The 20,537-nt window shown below is 40.4% G+C and overlaps 1 protein-coding gene across 1 annotated transcript in view; it reads left to right on the forward strand.

The window, feature by feature from the left end:
• Positions 1-20,537, forward strand: part of CRPPA (CDP-L-ribitol pyrophosphorylase A) — a 304,763-nt gene that overhangs the window by 67,534 nt on the left and 216,692 nt on the right. The window contains exons 4-5 of the mRNA XM_075558343.1: positions 2,894-2,998; positions 13,036-13,081. Coding sequence (XP_075414458.1) covers positions 2,894-2,998; positions 13,036-13,081 — 151 coding nt within the window. The remainder of the gene's footprint in view (positions 1-2,893; positions 2,999-13,035; positions 13,082-20,537) is intronic.

Below are 20,537 nucleotides of genomic sequence, written 5' to 3' on the forward strand. Positions count from 1 at the left end.
CTGACAAGACCCGCATGCCACCTGTACGGTCTGCAGTGGCCAATCCCTCAGAAGTGGACAGCCTGCTCCATCATAGCAGTCTGTTCTGAGTCTGAGCCTCCACTCACACCTCTTCACTCGGGTGACCTGCTGGTATCTGAAAATATCAGTGACATAGCTCTTAGCACGTAACAACACCTAGCCACGGCAGCATGACAAATTGACAGTGAAGTGTTGGACATTTCTTTATAATAGTTTTAGTATAAAATAATTTTATTATAATGCTTTTAATAAGGTAGCATTTTGAAATCTTCTCAGTGCTTTATTTAATCATCTTTTACTCTAAGTCCAGAGTGAGTCTGAGAGTTTCCTCTGACATCACTTTAAAGATCCTCAAAAAACCCTTTAATGATTTCTGGATGTCATCCCACAACTCATCAATGTGTCAAGAGAGATTTATTTTTGAGATGTATTCTTGAGATGGTCCCTAAATTCAGATGGGATATACTCAGCGTCATACATCAGTGTTTGCAGGCTTGCTTACATTTTTTCATCTTTGATTTAAACTTGAATATGAGCAATCAATAGTTTCACGTTCAGCCCCCGATCTTGTCTTGATTGATATGGAATATTCTCTCTGTCTTTTTGCAGAGAAATAGTTTATTTGAATCCTGTGCATTTAGTTTATAAGATCCATCCATATAGTAATAGCTTACCTTGTTGAAAAAGGATAGTTGTGTTGAACAGGTCCTTGATTTTATAAATTTTTGTCATGTGAATGGCATGGCTCTCATCACAAAGGCCATACTTTACATATAACATTACTTCATTTCTGATATTTGTGTTCCAGTTAACATTAATACAACTGCATCTTGATGCATGTGTGATCAATTTCAAACTACAGAACTTGGTTAAAATATTCAGTTTCTTCAATTGTGGCCTCTTTGGAGTGGGTGCGAAAATTTGACTAGCAGCTGTATTACCTGCTCTTCCTGTGTCAATATGGGTATTATCCTATTAAGACAAGAATGTGCTCTTCAAAGGTGATGAAGGCCGTGGCACCCGTTCATTTTCGGTTCTTGGCTTATAGACCAGGCAATGACCCTATTCCAAAGAGGCCTGCCCAGTCCAATTTCAGCTCACGATGCCTAGGATATCTATCTCTAAATTAAATTTAGTATATTTTCATCAGTTACATCCACTCTCCTCTTTGTTTTATGATTTTGGAAACTCATGCGTTTCACTGTGTTTCCCAATGTGTTTTCAATTGTTTAAATACTTATTTAAACAATTATTTGTTTATTTTTCTTTTTGTTTCTTACCTATAAATACTTTCTTTGGATTTTGGGTTTAGGGGCAAATAATCTAATTTACTTTTTGACTCACATTTTCTAAATTTTTCTCATATTATCCTATCTTATTTTGTTTGCAAATATTTTACCCGTTGCAGCAAATAATAATTCCTTACACTGCACAATTCCTATTTCCTTGAAATTGCTTATTGTTTATTTTTGTTTTTGACCTTTCATATAAAAGCATTTTCTTGATTGTTGATTTAATCTGAATTTTCTGTTCCATTTAATTATTGATGACAGCTTGGATTTTATGAGTTCTTTAGGTGGCGGTGGTTGATTATGGGCTTCAGTGTCAGATCTGATGGCAGCGCTCTAAGTGCTTAAGTATTCTCTCCAGTGGCTGCTCTGGACACGGTTAGAGGGCTCTTTCCATCGTGCTCTATGGCAGACTAACTTTTATACCCCCGCCTGCGCTGTGAAGTTGCTGAGAATGCAGTACATATCTCACTTATCTTTATTGTTCATAAGTAAGACAAAGCTTAGAAGTGGTAGGCACTCGGTGAGTATCATTCAGGCATAATACATGATATCATTGTTCAGTCAGCATCTCTGGGAGGTGCAAATGGCTAATGGGCTTGGTGCTCACTTAGAGGCTGTGGAAGAAAGCCCTGCTGAGGGACGTTTCACACAGCAGCCAATGAAGGCCCAGGGCCATCTCGCACACATGGGCCATCTCACACACATAGGGTCCTCTCACACACATGGGGCCATCTCACACACATGGGTCATCCCACACATGGGCCATCTCGCACACATGGGCCATCTCGCACACATGGGCCATCTCTCACACATGGGCCATCTCACACACATGGGGTCATCTCACACACATGGGCCATCTCACACACATGGGCCATCTCACACACATGGGGCCATCTCACACACATGGGCCATCTCACACACATGGGCCATCTCACACACATGGGGCCATCAGGACTTGAGCCGACAGCAGCCTGCTTCCTGTCATTGGGCAGCTATTTTGATGGTACTGCTCAACAGTGCTACTTATATTGTACTCAATCTTTGAGGGATTTCAGCATTTTTCTCACAATGAAAGTCTGAGCAGTTTCCATATACAGAATAATAATCTCAAAGTAGAAATTCTTGAAAAACATACATTCAGATTTTAAATTCTTAAATGATAAGGGAATTATGATCTTGATATGAATAGAATAAAGCATTTGAGTTCTATAATTCCATATATTTGTTCTCACTGGATTTTGCATATAGCAGTCCTCAGTCAAACATTCAGGCACTTTATAAACACATTTGGAAAACTGACTTCAAAGCCCCGAGAACAAAGGATTAGATCTATCTGACACCTGAAACTGTCACGAAAGTGAGAAACCCCGAGTAATGATTGTGACATCCTTGTTAATATTCTTCCTGTTTTTAAGTAGTAGGCAAGATATTAGGTACTTTGACTAGTCAGCAGCTAGCTAAATCATTTGTGGATTATCTGTGCATTTCGTTTCCTATTTACAATCAATTGTGAACCAAAACATTTTATTTAGCTGGTATTTTAGCTTTCTAACTCCTTTATTATTTTCCTCCCTCACAAGTGTAGTGACTATGACTTGGACTTTGGAACTGAATGTTTGCAATTGGCTCTGCAATACTGTCAAACCAAAGCCAAACTGGTAGAAGGCACCCCAGACCTGTGGAAGGTAAGAGAGCTGACTTTTGTCCTGATTGTGGACTCTCTTGTCTGCCATTCCTGTAGACTCAACTCTATCATGAAAAATATTGCTCAGATACTTCAGAAAAATGGATACAGACTTTGAAGTTACTTGGTTTCATACTGAGTTACTTCCAGGAAAGAATAAGAAAGTGAATGTGTACATAAATGTTTATCAGTGTATGCAGATGCCCACATGCATTTATCAATACTACACATTTAAAGGAGTTAAATGATTTTCACGGTGTTTACTGATCCATCACAGTATGCTATTAGTTCTATTGCTTGATATGTTCGGTTGGGTTATCGAGAGAAATAAAACCTGGGACATTCATATATGTATACAGAAGAACTATATATCAAGAAGTAATTGTGTGTCATGAAGCCATCCCAGCCCAGTCCAAATCGAGTCATGGGTCCGAAGCGAGTCAGAGCCCTCTTCAGACTCAGGTTCCCATAGCTTCAGGGCAATGATAGAGGAGATGCAGGAAGGAGGGAGATCACAGATCAGTGGGTACAGAGGCACGTGAATTCATGGTTGGTGGGAACATGGCAAAGAGCCAATAACAGGCTGATCACAGCTGATGATGTCTCCTTTGGGATGTGGTCTTTTTATAAGAATGACATTGGAAAATTCTAGCTCTTACTCCTTGCCTCCACTCTTGCTGGGACTCTCTGCCTTCATAGGTGGCCCATGTGGGCTGCTGACTCTGAGACCCACCCTCCCAAATTCTCACTGACCTTGGGCAGCTGGTGATTTTCCTGCATTTCGCTTTACCTTTGTGTGTCACTGGGCCTTCCACTACGTGACTCTGAAGATGGCTCTGGTGAGGAAAGGACCCATGAACTAGAACTGGACTGGGCTGCGATGCCTTCTTGATATAAAATTCTTTCTTACACATATATGAGCGTCAATGGTTTTGGTTTTCTAGACAACCCTACCTAACACAGCAAGAGAGTTACACTGTCATACTTCAGGTTCCTATTGCAGTAGGGGTGTTTTATATTGTGATTCTCCTTTGTTTTCCTAGATAGAATTGTGTGAAATTGAATATGACATTCTGAGTTAGAACTGTCGTGACATTTCACCGATATTCCTGATTTTGAAGTTTTGATTTTTGTCCTTTGAATCCTCTATAAATTGTGCAATTGGATGTGATTAAAGATTCATTCTGAGATTCTATGCATCCAAAAGCACATTTCTAAATTGTAAAACTACAGCAAAAAGGTCATACTTACAGTGACCCATTTTCAGTATAATAGCATGGGTTTTGCTGTAATGCTAAGATAATGTTCTAAGATATTGATATGGTAGAGAAACTGTACACAGTATTTTTGCTAAGAGCCTCCACCTGTCAGGCAAGAATTTTGTAATGTTTATTATCATTGTATATATGGACTAAGTAGGATCTTAGGCTGTGTCCTCTGTAGAAGCAAAACCAATGATCCTATTACAGGTATGTATAGCCAACAAAGTTATATCAAGAAAATGGCTCACACAGTTATAGAAGGGGGCAAGTTCAAGGTCGAGCAGTTTCCCAGACTGAGTCAAGGGTTATAATGGCTGAACGCTTCGCCTGACTCAAGGAGCTGTGGACTCGTAGACGATCAGTAGGAAAACCACAGGCTGTTGCCTGAATCCAAGGACAGCAATTCACGCTTGTGGCTGCAAAGGTGAATAAACTCAAGATTGGCATATACGATGACAGGCTGCTGATGACTCCCACGATCTGTCGGCAATATGACGGGCCATTTGCTCAAGTCCAGAGAACTGGAGGTTGGCGAACCATTCCCAGCGAAAAGCATGCACGATTTCTCAACGTGTTCGCTTCTACTGCCGGCTGATCCTACCCCTGAGGAAAATTCCTCTTAATCAGTTGCATCAGGACTGGCATCTGAATAAGGATGCTTCAGTCCACCTTAACTTTACCCAATCGTGGAGAATTACAACTGATTTGCTGTGATTACATTATATTAGGTAAAGTTAGGACAAACCACTGAGAATCCTAGCCTAGCCAAGCTGATGTAAAACCTAAGTATCACAGGTGGTGATAGATATATATATATATGTATGTATATATATGTATATATACATATATAATAATAAATCTGTTGATAATTACTACGCAGATATTTTATTTAAGGCTGATGCTTCTGTAAAACCCCATTTGAAAACAAACAAACAAAACAAAATGAAAAATCCCATTTGCCTGCATCCTTATCCTAAATTGAAAGGCAGGTTAAAATGTGGCAAGCTTGAGGGGTGTTATTGCTGCCAACATGCTGTCCTTCTCCAGTGCAGTCTGCGGTGCTGGCAGTACCGTGGTCTACATTTTGTGGGCATTCTGAACTCCCATTAAACTCGAAAAGCACCCTGCAGATAAAAGGGTTGAAAGGAACATAGGGCCACTCTATTTTCTCAAATGTATTTTAATTTTGGTTAACATGCTCATCTTTCATTGCTGCTTCAAGAAAGAAGATCTTTGGTCGCAGAAGCATCTTGTCTTTCTGCTTCCCTGTTGTTTGTAACAAACACCAGTGCACTCTTCCAGTGTGTGGCCTCGCTACAGGGTTTTATGAGTTCTCTTGCTGAGTCATGCCATGTTAGATGGGTGAGATAGCAGCACCCTCTCTTAGGCCCAGCTGGATCTACATCATAGTGTTACTTGCAAAACTGGGGCTTGGGAAAACCCTACCCTTATTAATGAGGTTTAAACAATGATATGCTTCAAAGCAATCTTGAACTCTGAAAGGGCTTTTAATGAATGGATTTGTTAAGAGCCTTCCAAATAGCAGCTATGAGAATTTTTTTTTCAGTGTACCAGATGTTCTCTGTTGATGAATGTCGAAATTATTTTGAGTGTGAAATACTCAGTGGCTTCAGGTTCTTTGTTTCCTTCTCTGTCTGCCCTTTCTTCGCATCCACTTTTTCCTATCTTTGGGTATTTTCTTACTTGCTTATTTTCCCCCTTTAATGACATTGTCTGATCTATCCTTAATAAAAGTTTCTAATTTAATCTATGTTGTGATCTCATCGTCCAGTATGGATTTCAGTTGCCCCTCAAATCACAAGCAGCCGTAGTGGCACAGTGGGTTAAGCACTGGGCTGTTATCCAAAAGATCAGTGATTCCCACACACCAGCTATTTCACAAGCGACTGAGATTGTCTGCCCCCAAGATTTATAGTCCCGATGGAGCGAGTTGACACAAAAGCTAAGTAGCACAGTGCTACTCTGCCCTAAAAGGTCTAGATGAGTTGGAGTTTAATTCATTGGAGCTCACACCATGGAAACGGAATCTGTATTTGCAAATTAGTATTCTAGATCCACGCTGGCTTGAAAGGTACTACCGTTTCTGCTTATCGTGATGAGTAAAGAAGGTCGAACATAGACCTGCTAAAACCGGCAGTGGGTTCAGGTGGCATAGCCAAGCGGCTGAGACATGATCCAGAAACCAGACACATTTGGATGTTCTCAGGGGACGCTTCACTAGCACAAACTGAACAGTACGGTGGGAGAGAGCCCGTCCCTCACCCCTTCGGAAGTCAAGGAGGTCAGCCCCCAGCCCAGTCAGAGATATTTGGAAATTTCTCGAGCCGACCTCTAGGACTCTTATCTCAACTGTCATTAGAAGCATCAGCAGGGTTTTTGTCTTGCATTTTAGAATGTAGTTCACAAGAGTGAGTAAAAAATAACCGATGCTGGAATTCCAGCTCACACATGCACGTGCTTCTTCTAAACAGAGCATGGTTAAACACTGTCTGCCATCCGTGGGCGCTGCGGAGAAGTGCTCTCAGGAATGTGCTTCTCTTAGGGGAAGGGGGCCCTTAACAGATCCCCTGACACGGCTGTCAGCATGCCATAAAAAATGGCCCCATCTCGTCAGTGAAAGAGCTTCAGCTCCTTCAAGGGGATCGGCCGTGCCAGTTAGATTCAGAGAGGTCAGTCCAGAGGCTAGGGCAATGTGAAACTTTACCCAATTCACCCTACAGTTCGGAGTTTGCCCCCTTTATACTACTTTTTGTTCCCTAAATTCAAAGAACCTAGGAAATGTACAGAATTTGACCACTGAGGGGATGACAAGACTGTTGTTTTGAGGTAGCATAAAATAAAGAGTGTAAAATCTTAGCCGGGGAAGACTTAAAAAGATGGAAGACCTACTTCAGAAATGTATGGAACCAAGTGAAGGATCTGTCAAGAAACAGTATTTTTACATTTTCGTATTTTTATCTAATAAAGCTCTCAGTGATTTGTATCATTTCTTTTTATCTTACCTGCTATTTATAAAAATAAACACTAAAAGTAAACGTTTAGTTTGATGTCAACCTTCTCGTACCAGATCCTTTGGGGTCCAGAGGAAAACATCAATTCATTGACTGGTTTTGTTTAATTACTGAGCAGGATAGAGTGCACCCCATTGGGATGAGCACAGTCACACCCGTGGGTGACCAACCACAGGAAAGCACACCACTGGCATTTGAGGTTCAGGACTGGCTCTGATGCTTCCCTCGAGTGGTAACATCTGGGTAGGTTTTAGTTCTACCTTGTAGCTTAGGGAGATTTCATTCAGTCGATGAAGAACTTCCCTCCTTTTAGTTTATAGTTTGCCTAACTAAATTCACTGTTCTCTAAGGTTGCTACCTAATACGTCAAGTTACTGTTGCCAATTTGTTCCAATAGAGATGGTATCCACAAGAGCATAATGCTCGAGGCAGACCTTTATTTATTTATTTTTAATAAAAGCTCATTTATCGCAGACTCTTACAACTTTTGTTCTAATCCAGACACCGATTGCATCAGGCATGCTTGTACATATGTGCTTTCATTCTTTTCTGAATATTTATTTTCTGTTGAGCTCTTCGTATCAGCTCTTGTTTTTATCCTCCCACCACCTCCTGGCCCCTTGATAGATTGTAGGTTATTAATATTTTCATCTCTCACACCGACTGCTGTCTCCCTCCCCCCATGTTTGCTGTTGTTCTTCCCCCTGCAGAGGGGTGCACGGTTATGTGTCCATCATTGAGATCGGTTCCTCCTTTCTCCCTTCCTCTCCCCACCTTCACCCTACCCTTCTAGTATCACTATTCCCACCCCTGGATTCCCTGTGTCATGGGCTCCCATCTCTTATCTATACCTGTGTACATGTTTCGGTCTACTCTGAAATGAGAAGCGACGCTGGGGCTATGATAGTGGGGGATGAGGAAGCCTCAAGGAATCAGAGGAATATTGTGTGTTTCATTGATGCTTTACTGCACCCTGGTTGACTCATCCCTTCCCTGTGGCACTTCTGTGGGGGGATTGTTCTACTGTCTACAGATAGGCTTGGGGAAGGCAGACCTTTTTTAATAGGCAAATTACATACTGTTTATTTTATGAAAAGTTGAGAGGGTATTTTGGGCATAAGATTTAAAGATTGCCTCAGGGTAATCCTTTCAGGAGCTCATTACAATTTTTATAGATGTCTCCAGAACACTTGGATACCATACGTATGTAAAATTCTCTTCTGCATTTTCTCACTTTTGATCACGGGGAGTACAACGGGGTCTTAGATAAATATGTACCATCCTGGTCATGGCAGAGAAGACTTACTCGTGTAGGCAATCAGCTATTTCCTCCAGTTGTCCTGACTTTCTTCAGTTGTTCAAGTAAGGAAACACCAACTATTACTTCTCAGTGGTCACTTGTAAGCTTTAAAGACCTCAGAAGCTAGGAAGTCAAAAGGAAGAACTGCATAAATGGTCAGGCCAGTTAACTGGGACGCCTCATGAAACCTTGCCCCTAAGCCTCCTAACCAAGAAACCGTGTCCCAGGGTATGTTTGCTGTGCGGACATATGCACTTTAAGGACGACTCTGTTCCCCCTCTTTTGGTCTTTGTTGCAAATACATCTATCACACCACTTTTGCCAGCTTACCTCTTTCTAGTGATTGGCTGTTCCACCCTACCCTGAAACAATGTGACTCTTTTCCATCAAGCTTCATTACCCTCTTAGCCCAGCCCTTCTGCCCCTCCCATCCTCGTAACCACTAATTGATTTTCTGCCCTGTACATTTGCTTTTTCTTGTCTTTTTATATAAGTGAACGCATAGAACATTTGTAATTTTATTATTATGTTATTTCAATCTGCAGGATGTCTTCTTGTTCTGTCCATAATGTAGCATGGACCCAAGCTTCATTTTGCCACCGCCTGAATAATATTCCTTTGTGTGTATATTACATTTGTGCGTCCATTCATCTGCTGCCAATGTTCTTTTAAAATGCTCAGCTTAGTAAATCACTTCCAATACTGTTCAGATTTCTGGTTTCTCAATGTTAAAGCCATCTTCAAGGCACAAGGCTGTTAAAGAGATTTATACCCAGTTATTGAAGAAATGAAACAACTGTTTCTCATTGTCTGAAAATACTTCCTTAGGAAGAATTTCTGAAGTGTTTGGGGCAGCACAATATTTAAATTACTTACTTTTGAGAATTCTCTTTTATGGGGACAACAGTACTTAGATTTAGCGGTTCTGGCATCTTTGTTTAAAAAGAAAAGAAGAAAAACAGTAGCATTATTTAAGTTTAACTTCAAACATACATTGTGGTGACATTGTTTCTTTTTAGGAATTTTCATCTAGCTAATCAATCTGGAGAGAAAAGAAATTATTTTTATTGTACATAGATGATGAAACTGAAATAAACATAATAAACCTCCAAAACGACATGATATTTAGATGTCATAGCTAAATCTATATCTAATAAACCACCTCTTTAAAATGTAAGTTTTTCTGCCTTCTAATTGTCATCGTTACATATTAATTGAGTTAAAAGATTGGAGAACCTTGAAGGGTAGTCTTGCTTAACATATGTAAGATGAAGGCAGCTAGACTTGGCTCTGTTATGAAGTCTGTTTTACTGTATTCTATCCCAATACTCATAGTGTGACAAACTTTAGTTTGTGGTAGTACCATCTGGACTTTACCATGGGTGTCGTGGTGACGGGTTAGGCTGCGAACCACAAGGTCAGCACTTTGAACCACCAGGTGCTCCGCGGGGCGTTCTGCCACCCCGAGCAGTTACAGTCTTCCAACCCTACTGGGGCAGAGTCTTCCCTTTCCTAGAAGGTCCTGGGAGTCCCTGCCGGCTTGATGGCAGTGAGTTCTGTGTTTGGTCTTGATCTGTGAGTGAAAAGACGTTATTACCTCTTTGAATCAGATCATTTCCTCCCTTATTGAAGATATACAGCTTGTGGGAAAATTCCATTATCTATTAATGCTATTGTTCTATAAACCTTTTGAAGTTCCTATTTATATACCAAGTCCTCTTGTGCATAAACACACCAACACAGACACAAGAACTTAAATTTCAGGAATTAAAAAATAATGGGAAAGGTCTACAAACTTTCTGAATCTCCCTAATATGTGTGTGTGTGTATAAAATTTCACTACACTAGCAGGGCTTCTTACAATCCAAGTAAATAGAAAGAAATTGAAGTTGTCTAGGTGAGTCTCAGATGTGGGACCTAGGTAGCCTTAGCTGCACAGACTACTTCTAGCCTTCTCAAGTTGATGCTTCAACTTGTGGACAAGCGGTTGAGAGGGGCAGGCTGTCTTCCACCATCACAGAGGTCATGGTTTGAAACCGTCATTATTTTCTGTAATAGGCTGTTGTGCCAAGTGAAAGGGAAAATACAGATCATGGTGACAGAAGAAAATCAATTTTAAGACTTGGGAGTCTTGCTTTTTGTTTTAATTAAAAAGAAGGAAAGGACAAATCATGTTATTGTTGAAGCTTCACAGAAAAAACAGTAACTCGATTCAGAATTTCAAAATTTTCCACCCGTATTTCCTTTGAAGTATTTTAGCTAATTTGTTTAGAAAACAATAAAGCTAATTTTTATGATATTCTCAAAGTTAGTTACACATTTTATCTGTAGTTTGTTTTCATTAAATGAGTATTTGTGGAGAAGTATAGTGTAGATAATTCAACTAGGTTTAATGTAGAGGATGATGATAAAAGTAAAAGAAGTTTTAATCTGTGGGTAGTAGTGGATCTCCAATAGCCTACAGGACAAAATAAACAAAAGAAAGGTCTTTCACGAATCTTGCTTGTTTATACAGATATGTATTTAATACTGGAGGACAAAATGCCTCTGTTTAATGAGAAATTCATTTTATGAATATGGAGGACTCCAACACCAAAATGTCAGTCTTGTAAGTGTGCTGGAAAATGCATGTACTGTTTGATACCAATTCTTTAAAACCAAGACACAAGGACCTCTGCACAAAGGGACCAAGTACTTTTATAATCATTCTATTTTAATTGAAAATGTCATTTGCTACTCCGAAGAAAGGCATCAAAAGGAGTTATGGTAATCGGAGTATTCCGTTTAAATGGGACCAATGTTAATGAGGCAGAAGTTTAGGGATTTAGTTAGCTTTGGATTTTCAAGGATAAAATCATTTAAAAATAATTTTATTTAATTCTTATAAAAATAATATTTTCCAAAAAATGTGATCTTCATAAGTTAAGGACTCTTGCTCATTGTTTTCACTGTTTTATCCCTAACAATTAGATAAGAGTCTACAACATAATAGTTATGGAATAAAGATTTATCGAGTAAAGACGTATTGATTGAATGAATGAGACCCATAGAGTACATCCTCCAGTTTAGTACAAGACGCAGAATGAAACTTTCCCTGTCCATGTTTGCTATTCTTATTCTTCCCCTATTTTTCTCCCCAGATAATTAAATAGGATCCTATCAGCGCTTGTTTTGTTGGGCATAGGCTTGTTTTAGAGATAGAGGTGCTGTTTTGAGCCTGAGATGTCAGCTATGGGTAGAGGGAACTGGATCATTCCAGCTGAAAAAAAATGTCTCTACAAATGCAGTTAGCCACTCTCCAGGGGGTCCGGAAGGACAGATACCATTTGCATCACAGTCACCGTAGTTTCTGAATGGTGAAGATCATTCCCTTTCTTTTCCTCCTGCACCACTGGACTCTGCGGTAGAGCAAAGCCACGTCTAGACGTTTTTATACCATGAAAGGTGCCGTTAGAAGGAAAAATTACCCATGATCAGGAGGCTGTGCATTCGTACAGGAGCCGGGGAGCACAGGGGTCCCACATTGGGCTACTGATCCCAATCAGCAGTTTGAACCCGATAGTAGCTTCTTGGGGGAAAGATGAGGCTCTCTTAGAGTTAACAGTCTTAGAAACCCGCAGCAGCAGCTCTTGCCTTGTCCTGTAGCATCACTCTGAGTCAAGATTGACTCGGTGGCAGTGAGGTTCTTACCTTGTCCTGTAGCGTCACTATGAGTCAAAACTGACTCGGTGGCAGTGAGGTTTTTGGTTTTTGTTTTCAGTGTGTTATTAAGTTAATATCCTGATTGTTTTTATGCATAAGGTGGGTACAGGCTTTTTTCCTTTAGAACTACAGTTTAGTGACCATTTTTTAATGTGATGTTCTCATTTTCTGGATGCAAACAGATACATGGAATTCCATATATCCATAGAGCTGCCCTATTAAACAATTACAATCATACTAATACTTTTACTTAAGCACAATCACATTTTCTTTGCTTCTAATAACCCACTGCCATTGAGTTCATTCTGATTCATCATGACCCTGTATGACAGAGCAGAACTACTCTGGAAGTGTCCAAGACTAGGTACTTTTTCAAGAGCAGATAACTTCAACTCCTTTGGAGTGGCTGGTGTTTTTGAACTCTCAACCTTGCCACTAGCAACCCAATGCTTAACAACCTGGGCCACTAGGGTATGTTTTTAAAGTAATATTTCAGTTATATCAATAAGATTTCAGTAACAGTGGGTTGATGATATTTCTATTCAAAGGTTTCAAAGTGAATACATTGTCAACCATTTGTAGAAATATATTTTTTCTTGTGAATTTGGTGATGTTATTTATAACTTAGGAATTGACTGCATTGTGTGTATGTAGATTCCCTAAAATCACAGTATTGGGGGGACTTTATTGCTTTGGCGTTTCTTCTGCTTGTTTGAGTCTAATGACCTTCTCGGTCTTCCAGGTGACCTACAGGCGGGATCTGTATGCGGCTGAGTCAGTTATTAAAGGTACGTTTGTCCTTCTGGCTGTCTATTTCTGTGTCTCCTAAACATAATCCAGTTCCGAGTTTCTCAGGACTTTTCAAATCCTAGAAACCTCAGAAGTATGAATGCCTGCAGCTCATGGAGGTGTGAGATTTGTTTTTGTGTGTGAAATAATGTTGTATTTGTGTTTCCTGTCTATGAAATATCCTTTTTGATGATGTATAATAGATGTCACATAGATCTTAATTTTTACAAAGTAAATACTGTAACAGTCATATAGATTAGTCTATGAAGAACGTCACGGGATAATGACAATGGGGAAGGAAACAATGAAAACTGATTATTTTAATAAATTTATAAAAGTGTTATATTATTTCATTTTTACTATTAAGAGAGCTGCACCCTCCCCTGCTTGCCTTTAAAACACTATCATGTCAAAAAATTATCTTTGATGTGTGAAGAAGCACTTTTACCCAAATGAAAGAAATTATATTGGGGAATTTTCTTAACAGTCATTTATTTTGTTTGGTAATCTAATTTGCGTTGTGAGAACATTTTCCTTGTTCTTTTTCATTTGATGACTCCCAGCTCTCAGTTCTTCCATGCTAGTGTGTTGCTGTGCTTAACGTTGTGTTAGGGATGATGGTGCACAAGAGCCCCTCACTCTGGATCTTTGCAACCTCCTTCATTTAAGTCAGGGGTCCTGGGAGCTTAGTGCGTGGTGTCCACTGCCAACCAAAAGTTGGTGGTTCAGTTCAAAGGAGAAAGAGGAGGCAGTCTGCTTCAGTAAATATCGTCAGCCTCAAACACCCGACAGGGGAAGTCTACTCAGTTCTGTAGGTAACCCTGAGTCAGAATCAACTTCCTGACATTGGTTTGTGTCATGTAAACTTCTCAAATTGTGCACTATGGATATTTTAGGTCAGATGATTCTTTGTTGCCAGGGGCTGTTTTGGCCACGATAAGATGTTCTGCAGCATGCAATTCCATCACCACACGACAGAAGCATACCTTGCCCTTCCCTCAGTATGACAGCTAAACTAGACCCCTGCATTGCTAAATGCCCTGGGTGGAGCATCACAGTATCAAATATGTATTGCTAGCAAAGACCAGAATTGTTTGCACCCAAGCCACAAGCAAAGACTGTCAGCCATCAGTTAGTAACTGACTCCTTTGAAAATAGATTAAGGGCAGAACCATGTGCTCAGGTTTTGACTGAACAAGGAACTTCCCAATTTAAACTTTGAAGTTGAAAAGAGTTTTGAATCAGAATTCTAAATCTTATCAGTTCATTAGAGAATTTTGTGACAACATATTTAACAATCAGTTGGCTTCACATTCAGAAAGCTGAAATCTTTCATCATGATACTCCTCTACATTAGTAATTTACCCACAAATTCCCTGTCCTTCATGCATGTTGTCTTTAAACCATTAATGCACTGTGTTGTGAATCTGTGTATTTGTGCATGCAAACAGATCATCTAGAGCTATAAATCAAAATGCTGACATATATTTACATTGCAGTCAGGGAATGTGTGTACATTACTCTGGAGAGGTTAGCTAAACCATGGCGTAGTTGGGGAAAATTCTCAACGTAAGCAAATGCTAACCTCAGTTCCATTTCTTTACAAAGTCATACCCACATTTCCTAGTTAAATAGAAATGCCTTATGTTTTGGAAAGTTGATAAGTGGTTCAACTGAGGATTCTTTGCATTTTAATAGTTTGCATATATATTCTGAGAGCTGGGTTCTTACATTTTAAGTGCAACTGTCAGGGATACCATTTTGAGAAATTTTTTACATAGAAAAATTGATTTTCTTACTTAGGTAGCAGGCTCTAATACATTATGTCAGCTCTCAGGAAAAATAACTGGTCTTTCTGGGTGTGAGAACAGTCTCCAAGAGTATGTTTATCCTGTAGGATTCACATTCCTGACACGCTCCCAGGAGCTTCTGCTGCAGATGATTCTGACACCACTCTTTGAGAATCACTGCTGGGGCCTTCCTCCCTAAGTCTTCCAAAAGTAAATATTCCTTTTAGTAAGAAGCTGAATTCCAGTAACACCACTCTGAAGTGGAGCGCTTAGCCCAGTTGACTTGTGGTCGCCTGAGAACTCGAAGGCAGAATCTCAGGCCCTACCATGCTGCAGAGATATCTGTAATCAGTTTTTACATTAAATTTAAAGATGTATTGCTTACCGCCTAGCCCAGCCTTTTGTAGTCTATCTTTAAAAGTCTAACTAGTATCTTAATTGCATTAAAAAGAGAAATTTTTACCATATTCTACTAACAGCAAATTCTTGCTTGCTTCCCTGAGAGTATTATTTTTAAGGACTGATAGTAGAAATATCTATGGTCTAGAAAAAAAAAGAAAATGGTTGGACTTTCTCTTTATAAATTTAAAATATACTATTGTGCAGAGATAGAAATATGACTCAACAAAATGTGGAAATTATTGAATAATATAATTAATATCATACTCAAGCAAAAATTTTGCTGAAGATAATTCACAGTGTGGCAGTTCAGTGACAGAGCTCCTATAAATTCAATATGGATTTAGAAATGGAAGTGGAAGGAGGAGTATCAGTACTGTTATCGGATCGATCTTGGCCGGAAATGGGGAGTATTTGAAAGAGATGTACTTGTGTTCTGGTGACTGTGCAAAGGTATCAACAGTCAGGCTTCTAATGAACTAGGAATAGCTTTTCCAAGAATGGGACTTCCGGAATAATTAACTGTGCTCATGCTCAACCTGTACGTCGAACAAGAGGCCATTGTTTGAGCAGAGCCAGGGGGTGGCGTGGTGTAAGGTCAGGAAAGGTGTGTGTCAGTGTTGTGTCCTTTCAGCCTACGTATTCAATCTGTATGTGGAGCAGATGCTCCAAGAATTTGGACTAAAGGAAGAAGAGCATCAGGATTGGAAGAAGACCCATGAATAACCCGTACTGTGCATAGGAAGTAACTTTACTTCTGAAAATGAAGAGGACTCGCACGTACCGATGGACATCAAAAGCGTCAGCCTACGGTGTGGATCACAGCTCAATGTGAAGACAACAAGAATGATCCCAACTGGACCAGTCGACAGTATCCTCATAAACAGATAAAATGTTGAAATTGTCAAGGATTGCATTTTACTTGGGTCCATAATCAACATTCATGGACGCGGTAGTCAAATTATGTATCGCACTGGGCAAAATAGCTCTATAAAGTGTTAAAGAGCAAATCTATCACTTTAGGACTGAGATGTGTCTGACCCAAACCATGCTATTTCCCATTGCCTCATGTCCACGCGAAAGCAGGAAATTAAAAAGGCATACCAGACACGAACCGGTGCCTTTGAATTAGGGTGTTGACAAAGACTATCGACTATACCATGCACTGACAGAGAACAGACAATCTGTCATGGAGGAAATGGATTCGGAATTCTCCTTAGAATCAAAACGAGGGTGGCCAGACTTTGTCTCATGTCCTTTGACCATGTTATCAGGGGGAGCCATCCCTGGACAAGGACATCATGTTTCGTGAAGTCGAGGATCAGCGCAAAAGAGGAAGACCCGCAGTTAAGCGGATTGATACAGTGGCTGCCACAGAGCAATCGTGGTGAAAACCACACAGCATTGGTCAGTGTTTCATCTTGCTGTACACAGAGCACGACGGGTCAGAACACCCGACGACAGTACCGCACAGCAGTTAGGCGAAAAGAGCTGATATCTGTGTTACTTATTTCATCTGTTTATCCACTTCTGGTTAATGTTCCAAGTATTTTGCTAAGTGCCACTTGTGGACTTGGACCCATGGTGACCTCATGTGCAGCAGAACCAAACACTGCCAGGTCTGGCATGGCCTTCACGATCAGTAAGGTGCTTGAGTAGACGGTGCAGCGACTGTCGGTTCCTCTGTCAGGGTTTCCCGGAGCAGCAATGGCTCGATACCAAGCAGGATGGCATTTTCCGGTGAGTAGTCTGCCCGCACGAAGGGAACAGAATACTTACCATCGCCATGTCTACGGATCGTTTGGATTGTATTTATTTTAAGACTGAGTTGTTTTTCTGGAAATTCACAGTAGTTTAAAAGCACATTACATTTATTGCGTGCTTTCTTTGAACCAAGCATTGGTTGGAACTTTTTTTTAGTAGTATTATCTTTGAATCCTCCTAGAACTCAGTGATGTAAGTCATGCTTAGTGTCTATATTATAGGATATTCACGGTTTTTAATAAAAATACTGATGAATGAAGAACAGAAAATAATTCATAACCACTATTCTCTGCCTTGGGTAATTCCTCTTTTATAAGTTTATTCATTTCCTTTTTACCTTAGACAGAGATTGTTTAGATTCTGATATCTAAAGCCTTTAGGCTGTGTATGCTTTGGTATTTGTAATATTTCATAGTTTTAGAAAGTAATGGAGCACATCATATATTAAACCACCAGTCAGCTTTGTATATAATGTAACTTAAGGTGTATGAATGTTTATAGTTAATGGAATAATTGGGAATATGTAGAATCCCTAGCTTACCTTGACCAGGACTTATTTTACCACCAAATTAAAATATGAAAAAAAATTGATTTAACACTCTTTGCATTTTAGTATTGCGCCTAATGTGGCATGGGTCCATTTTTAATTGTGACTCATTGAAGGAAGGAAGAACATGCACTTTGATTTTTCTTCTGTATATTCTCTAACATTGTTGAGTGACATTGCTTAACTTAAGTGATACGTTTCTGTTAGAGCCGAAGGACCTCACAGGATAAGATTAGGTTGCCCTTTGCTTTTGCTGCTAATAGATGTTTATTGAAATTCAGTGTATTTATCTCGGTATCAAATATCATTGTTTTCCTTTATTTTTTATAATAGAGATGGTTTAATAGCTAGTTGAACTTTTGTCAAGGGTTAAAGCCAGGATTTGGAGCACATACCTCATGCCAGGCTCTGCACCTTGGACACACACACACACACACACACATATATAATATCATTTATTATTTTTCTATTTACTCACAGAATCATTAGACTTTATTTCTTACCACCCCACCCCCCATTAAATAGCAGAATAAAGATATTACCGTGGCAGAAAGCATCTCACACCAATAAAGAGTTTCTATAAGTTTACTGTGGATGAGAATAAAGTCTGGATTGAGGAGAATGGGAATTCTGGACAATGCCATTGTGCGTGCTGTCCATGATCAAGAGGCAAATAGAACAAGGAGGTCCTGCATGGATTAAATTCAAGAAACGTGTGGCTCAGTTACATCCTTTGACCACACTTATTCAGTCTGTCTGCTCAGCAAATAATCAAAGACGCTGTATTATGTGAAGATGGCTTCATCAGGATTGGAGGAAAGTTTATTAATCTTCAATATGCAGATGAGACAACTTTGATTCCTGAAAGTGAGGAGGACTTGAAGCACCTGCTGAGGAAGATCAAGGAGTGCAGCCTTCAATGTAGAATGCCACTCAATGTAAAGAAGAACAAAACCCTCACAGTAGTTAATATCATGATAAATGGGGAAAAGATTTAAATTGTCAAATATTTTGTCCTCCTTGAACCCACAATTACTCTTGGATGAACACTCTGTAAGTCAAACAAGGCATTTCAGTGGGCGAATCTGCTGCTCATGACTTCTTTAACTTGTTGAAAAGCAAAGGGTTTACTTTCAATATTATGGTGCTCCTGACTCAAGCCATAAAGCAGTTTCAGTCACCTCATCTGCATGTGAAAGTTGGACATCGAATAAAGATGACCGAAGAGAAAATAATGTGCTTGAATTCTGGTGCTGGCTAAGAATGTTGCAAGCCCCACAGATTGCCAAGGGAACAAACACATGTTGTGGAAGAACAGCCAGGATGTTCCTGAAAAGCAATGATCATGACACTCCTCCTTATGTGCTTTGGACGACATGTTGGTATGAGAGTCCAGTCTCTGGGGCAGAGCATGCCGGGTAAAGTTGTGGGCAGTGAAGCAGAGAAGGCCCAAGACAAGGTGGATTGACTTAGTGGCTGCAACTGTGGGTTCAAACAGAAGAACACTTGTGAGAACTCTGCAGGCCTGGACAGTGGTTTCTTCTGTCTGTCCTCTGCTTGCTGTGAATTGCAACTGGCCCCCGGCCCCGAACAGCAACACCACCGTCCCGTGAGGTTACGTCGCATATGTTTTCAGGAAGTGCAGTCTCTGGAAAAGGACGCCATGCTTGGTAGAGGCTGAGCAATAAAGGCAGACCCTCAATAAGATGAATCGATACAGTGGCAGAAGCCATGGACTCAACATAGCAGTATTTGTGAGGCTGGCACAGGACTGAGCAATGGTTTTGGTCTGGTATACACGGGGTTGCGATGAGTGGCAATCAGCTCAATAACACCTCCCACGTGGGAGATATAGGTTTGATTTTAAGCCATTTTAGTTCATGCACACGCAAATGTCGGTGATGGCTTGTGTATTGCTGTGATGCTGATCAGATTCCTGTGGAGACTCTGGACTAAGACAAGCCAGGAAGAAAACTCTGGCTGTCTATTTCTAAAGCAAATCAGCCCATGATCACCCTGTGCATGGAAACGCCCAGTCTGCAACCGTCCATGGGGGTAGTTTGAGACTGGGCAGCAGTTTGATCCAGTGTGTATTGGGTTGCCAATCTTCAGGGGCTGATTCAACAGCTAACAACAACATAATTAGATATTCATTCTGTGTATAAAGTATTACAACGGAACCTAATCAGAAAGATTTCTTAAGAAGGAAGTAATTGCTTATCATGGCCCTCAGAGAAGAGATCTTCGCTGGAGCTTCGCTGTCTTCTAGCGGACTCTAACACCTCAATGCTTCATCTCCAAGACAGGCTCTGCTGTTTACCACACTGTCAGCAGCTCCCAGAGGGTCCACTCCCAAAGTCTCACGGACTTTTATTCAGTTTCTCCCCATCCCAGCATCCTCAGGGACAACAGGGCACAATTCCCATGGAGAAATGATGGCCATAGTACCAACAGGAGAGTCTAAGCAGTGTTTTTCTCACTTGCTTGTTCTGATTCCTCAGGCATTCCATAGCCATCACAAAACCAAGATATCTGCTGTGAGTACCTGCGTGGAAGTAACCAGGCCTCCAGAGTCTGGCTTGTGGACCCTCTTTTTCTGATCATTTACTTCGGGCTAATTCTCTCTAGCTGATGGTTGTGAAGCCGAACACAGTATGTCATTTCTATGACCCTTGATTTTCTAACGTATGAAGCAAGCTATGCAGACTTTTTCTCACAGAGACGTTGTAGGGATTGATGTGAATCTCAGCAGCAGCTGGCACATAGCGGGGCTCCTTTCTTCCCTTCCTGGATGCCTCTTCCCAGCAACGACGAGGGATGCATGGAAAGTGTGCTCCACCTCCGTGCTCAGTCATTCTTGAAAATAACGCTGGCAGGCAGACACAACACTCCTCTGAGTTGCAAATGAGGGATTAAGAGTAAAAGAGGATAGATCCTTCCATATGGATTACAGAT

The sequence above is a fragment of the Tenrec ecaudatus genome, chromosome 9 (genome assembly GCF_050624435.1).
Source record: "Tenrec ecaudatus isolate mTenEca1 chromosome 9, mTenEca1.hap1, whole genome shotgun sequence".
Lineage (NCBI taxonomy): Eukaryota > Metazoa > Chordata > Mammalia > Afrosoricida > Tenrecidae > Tenrec > Tenrec ecaudatus.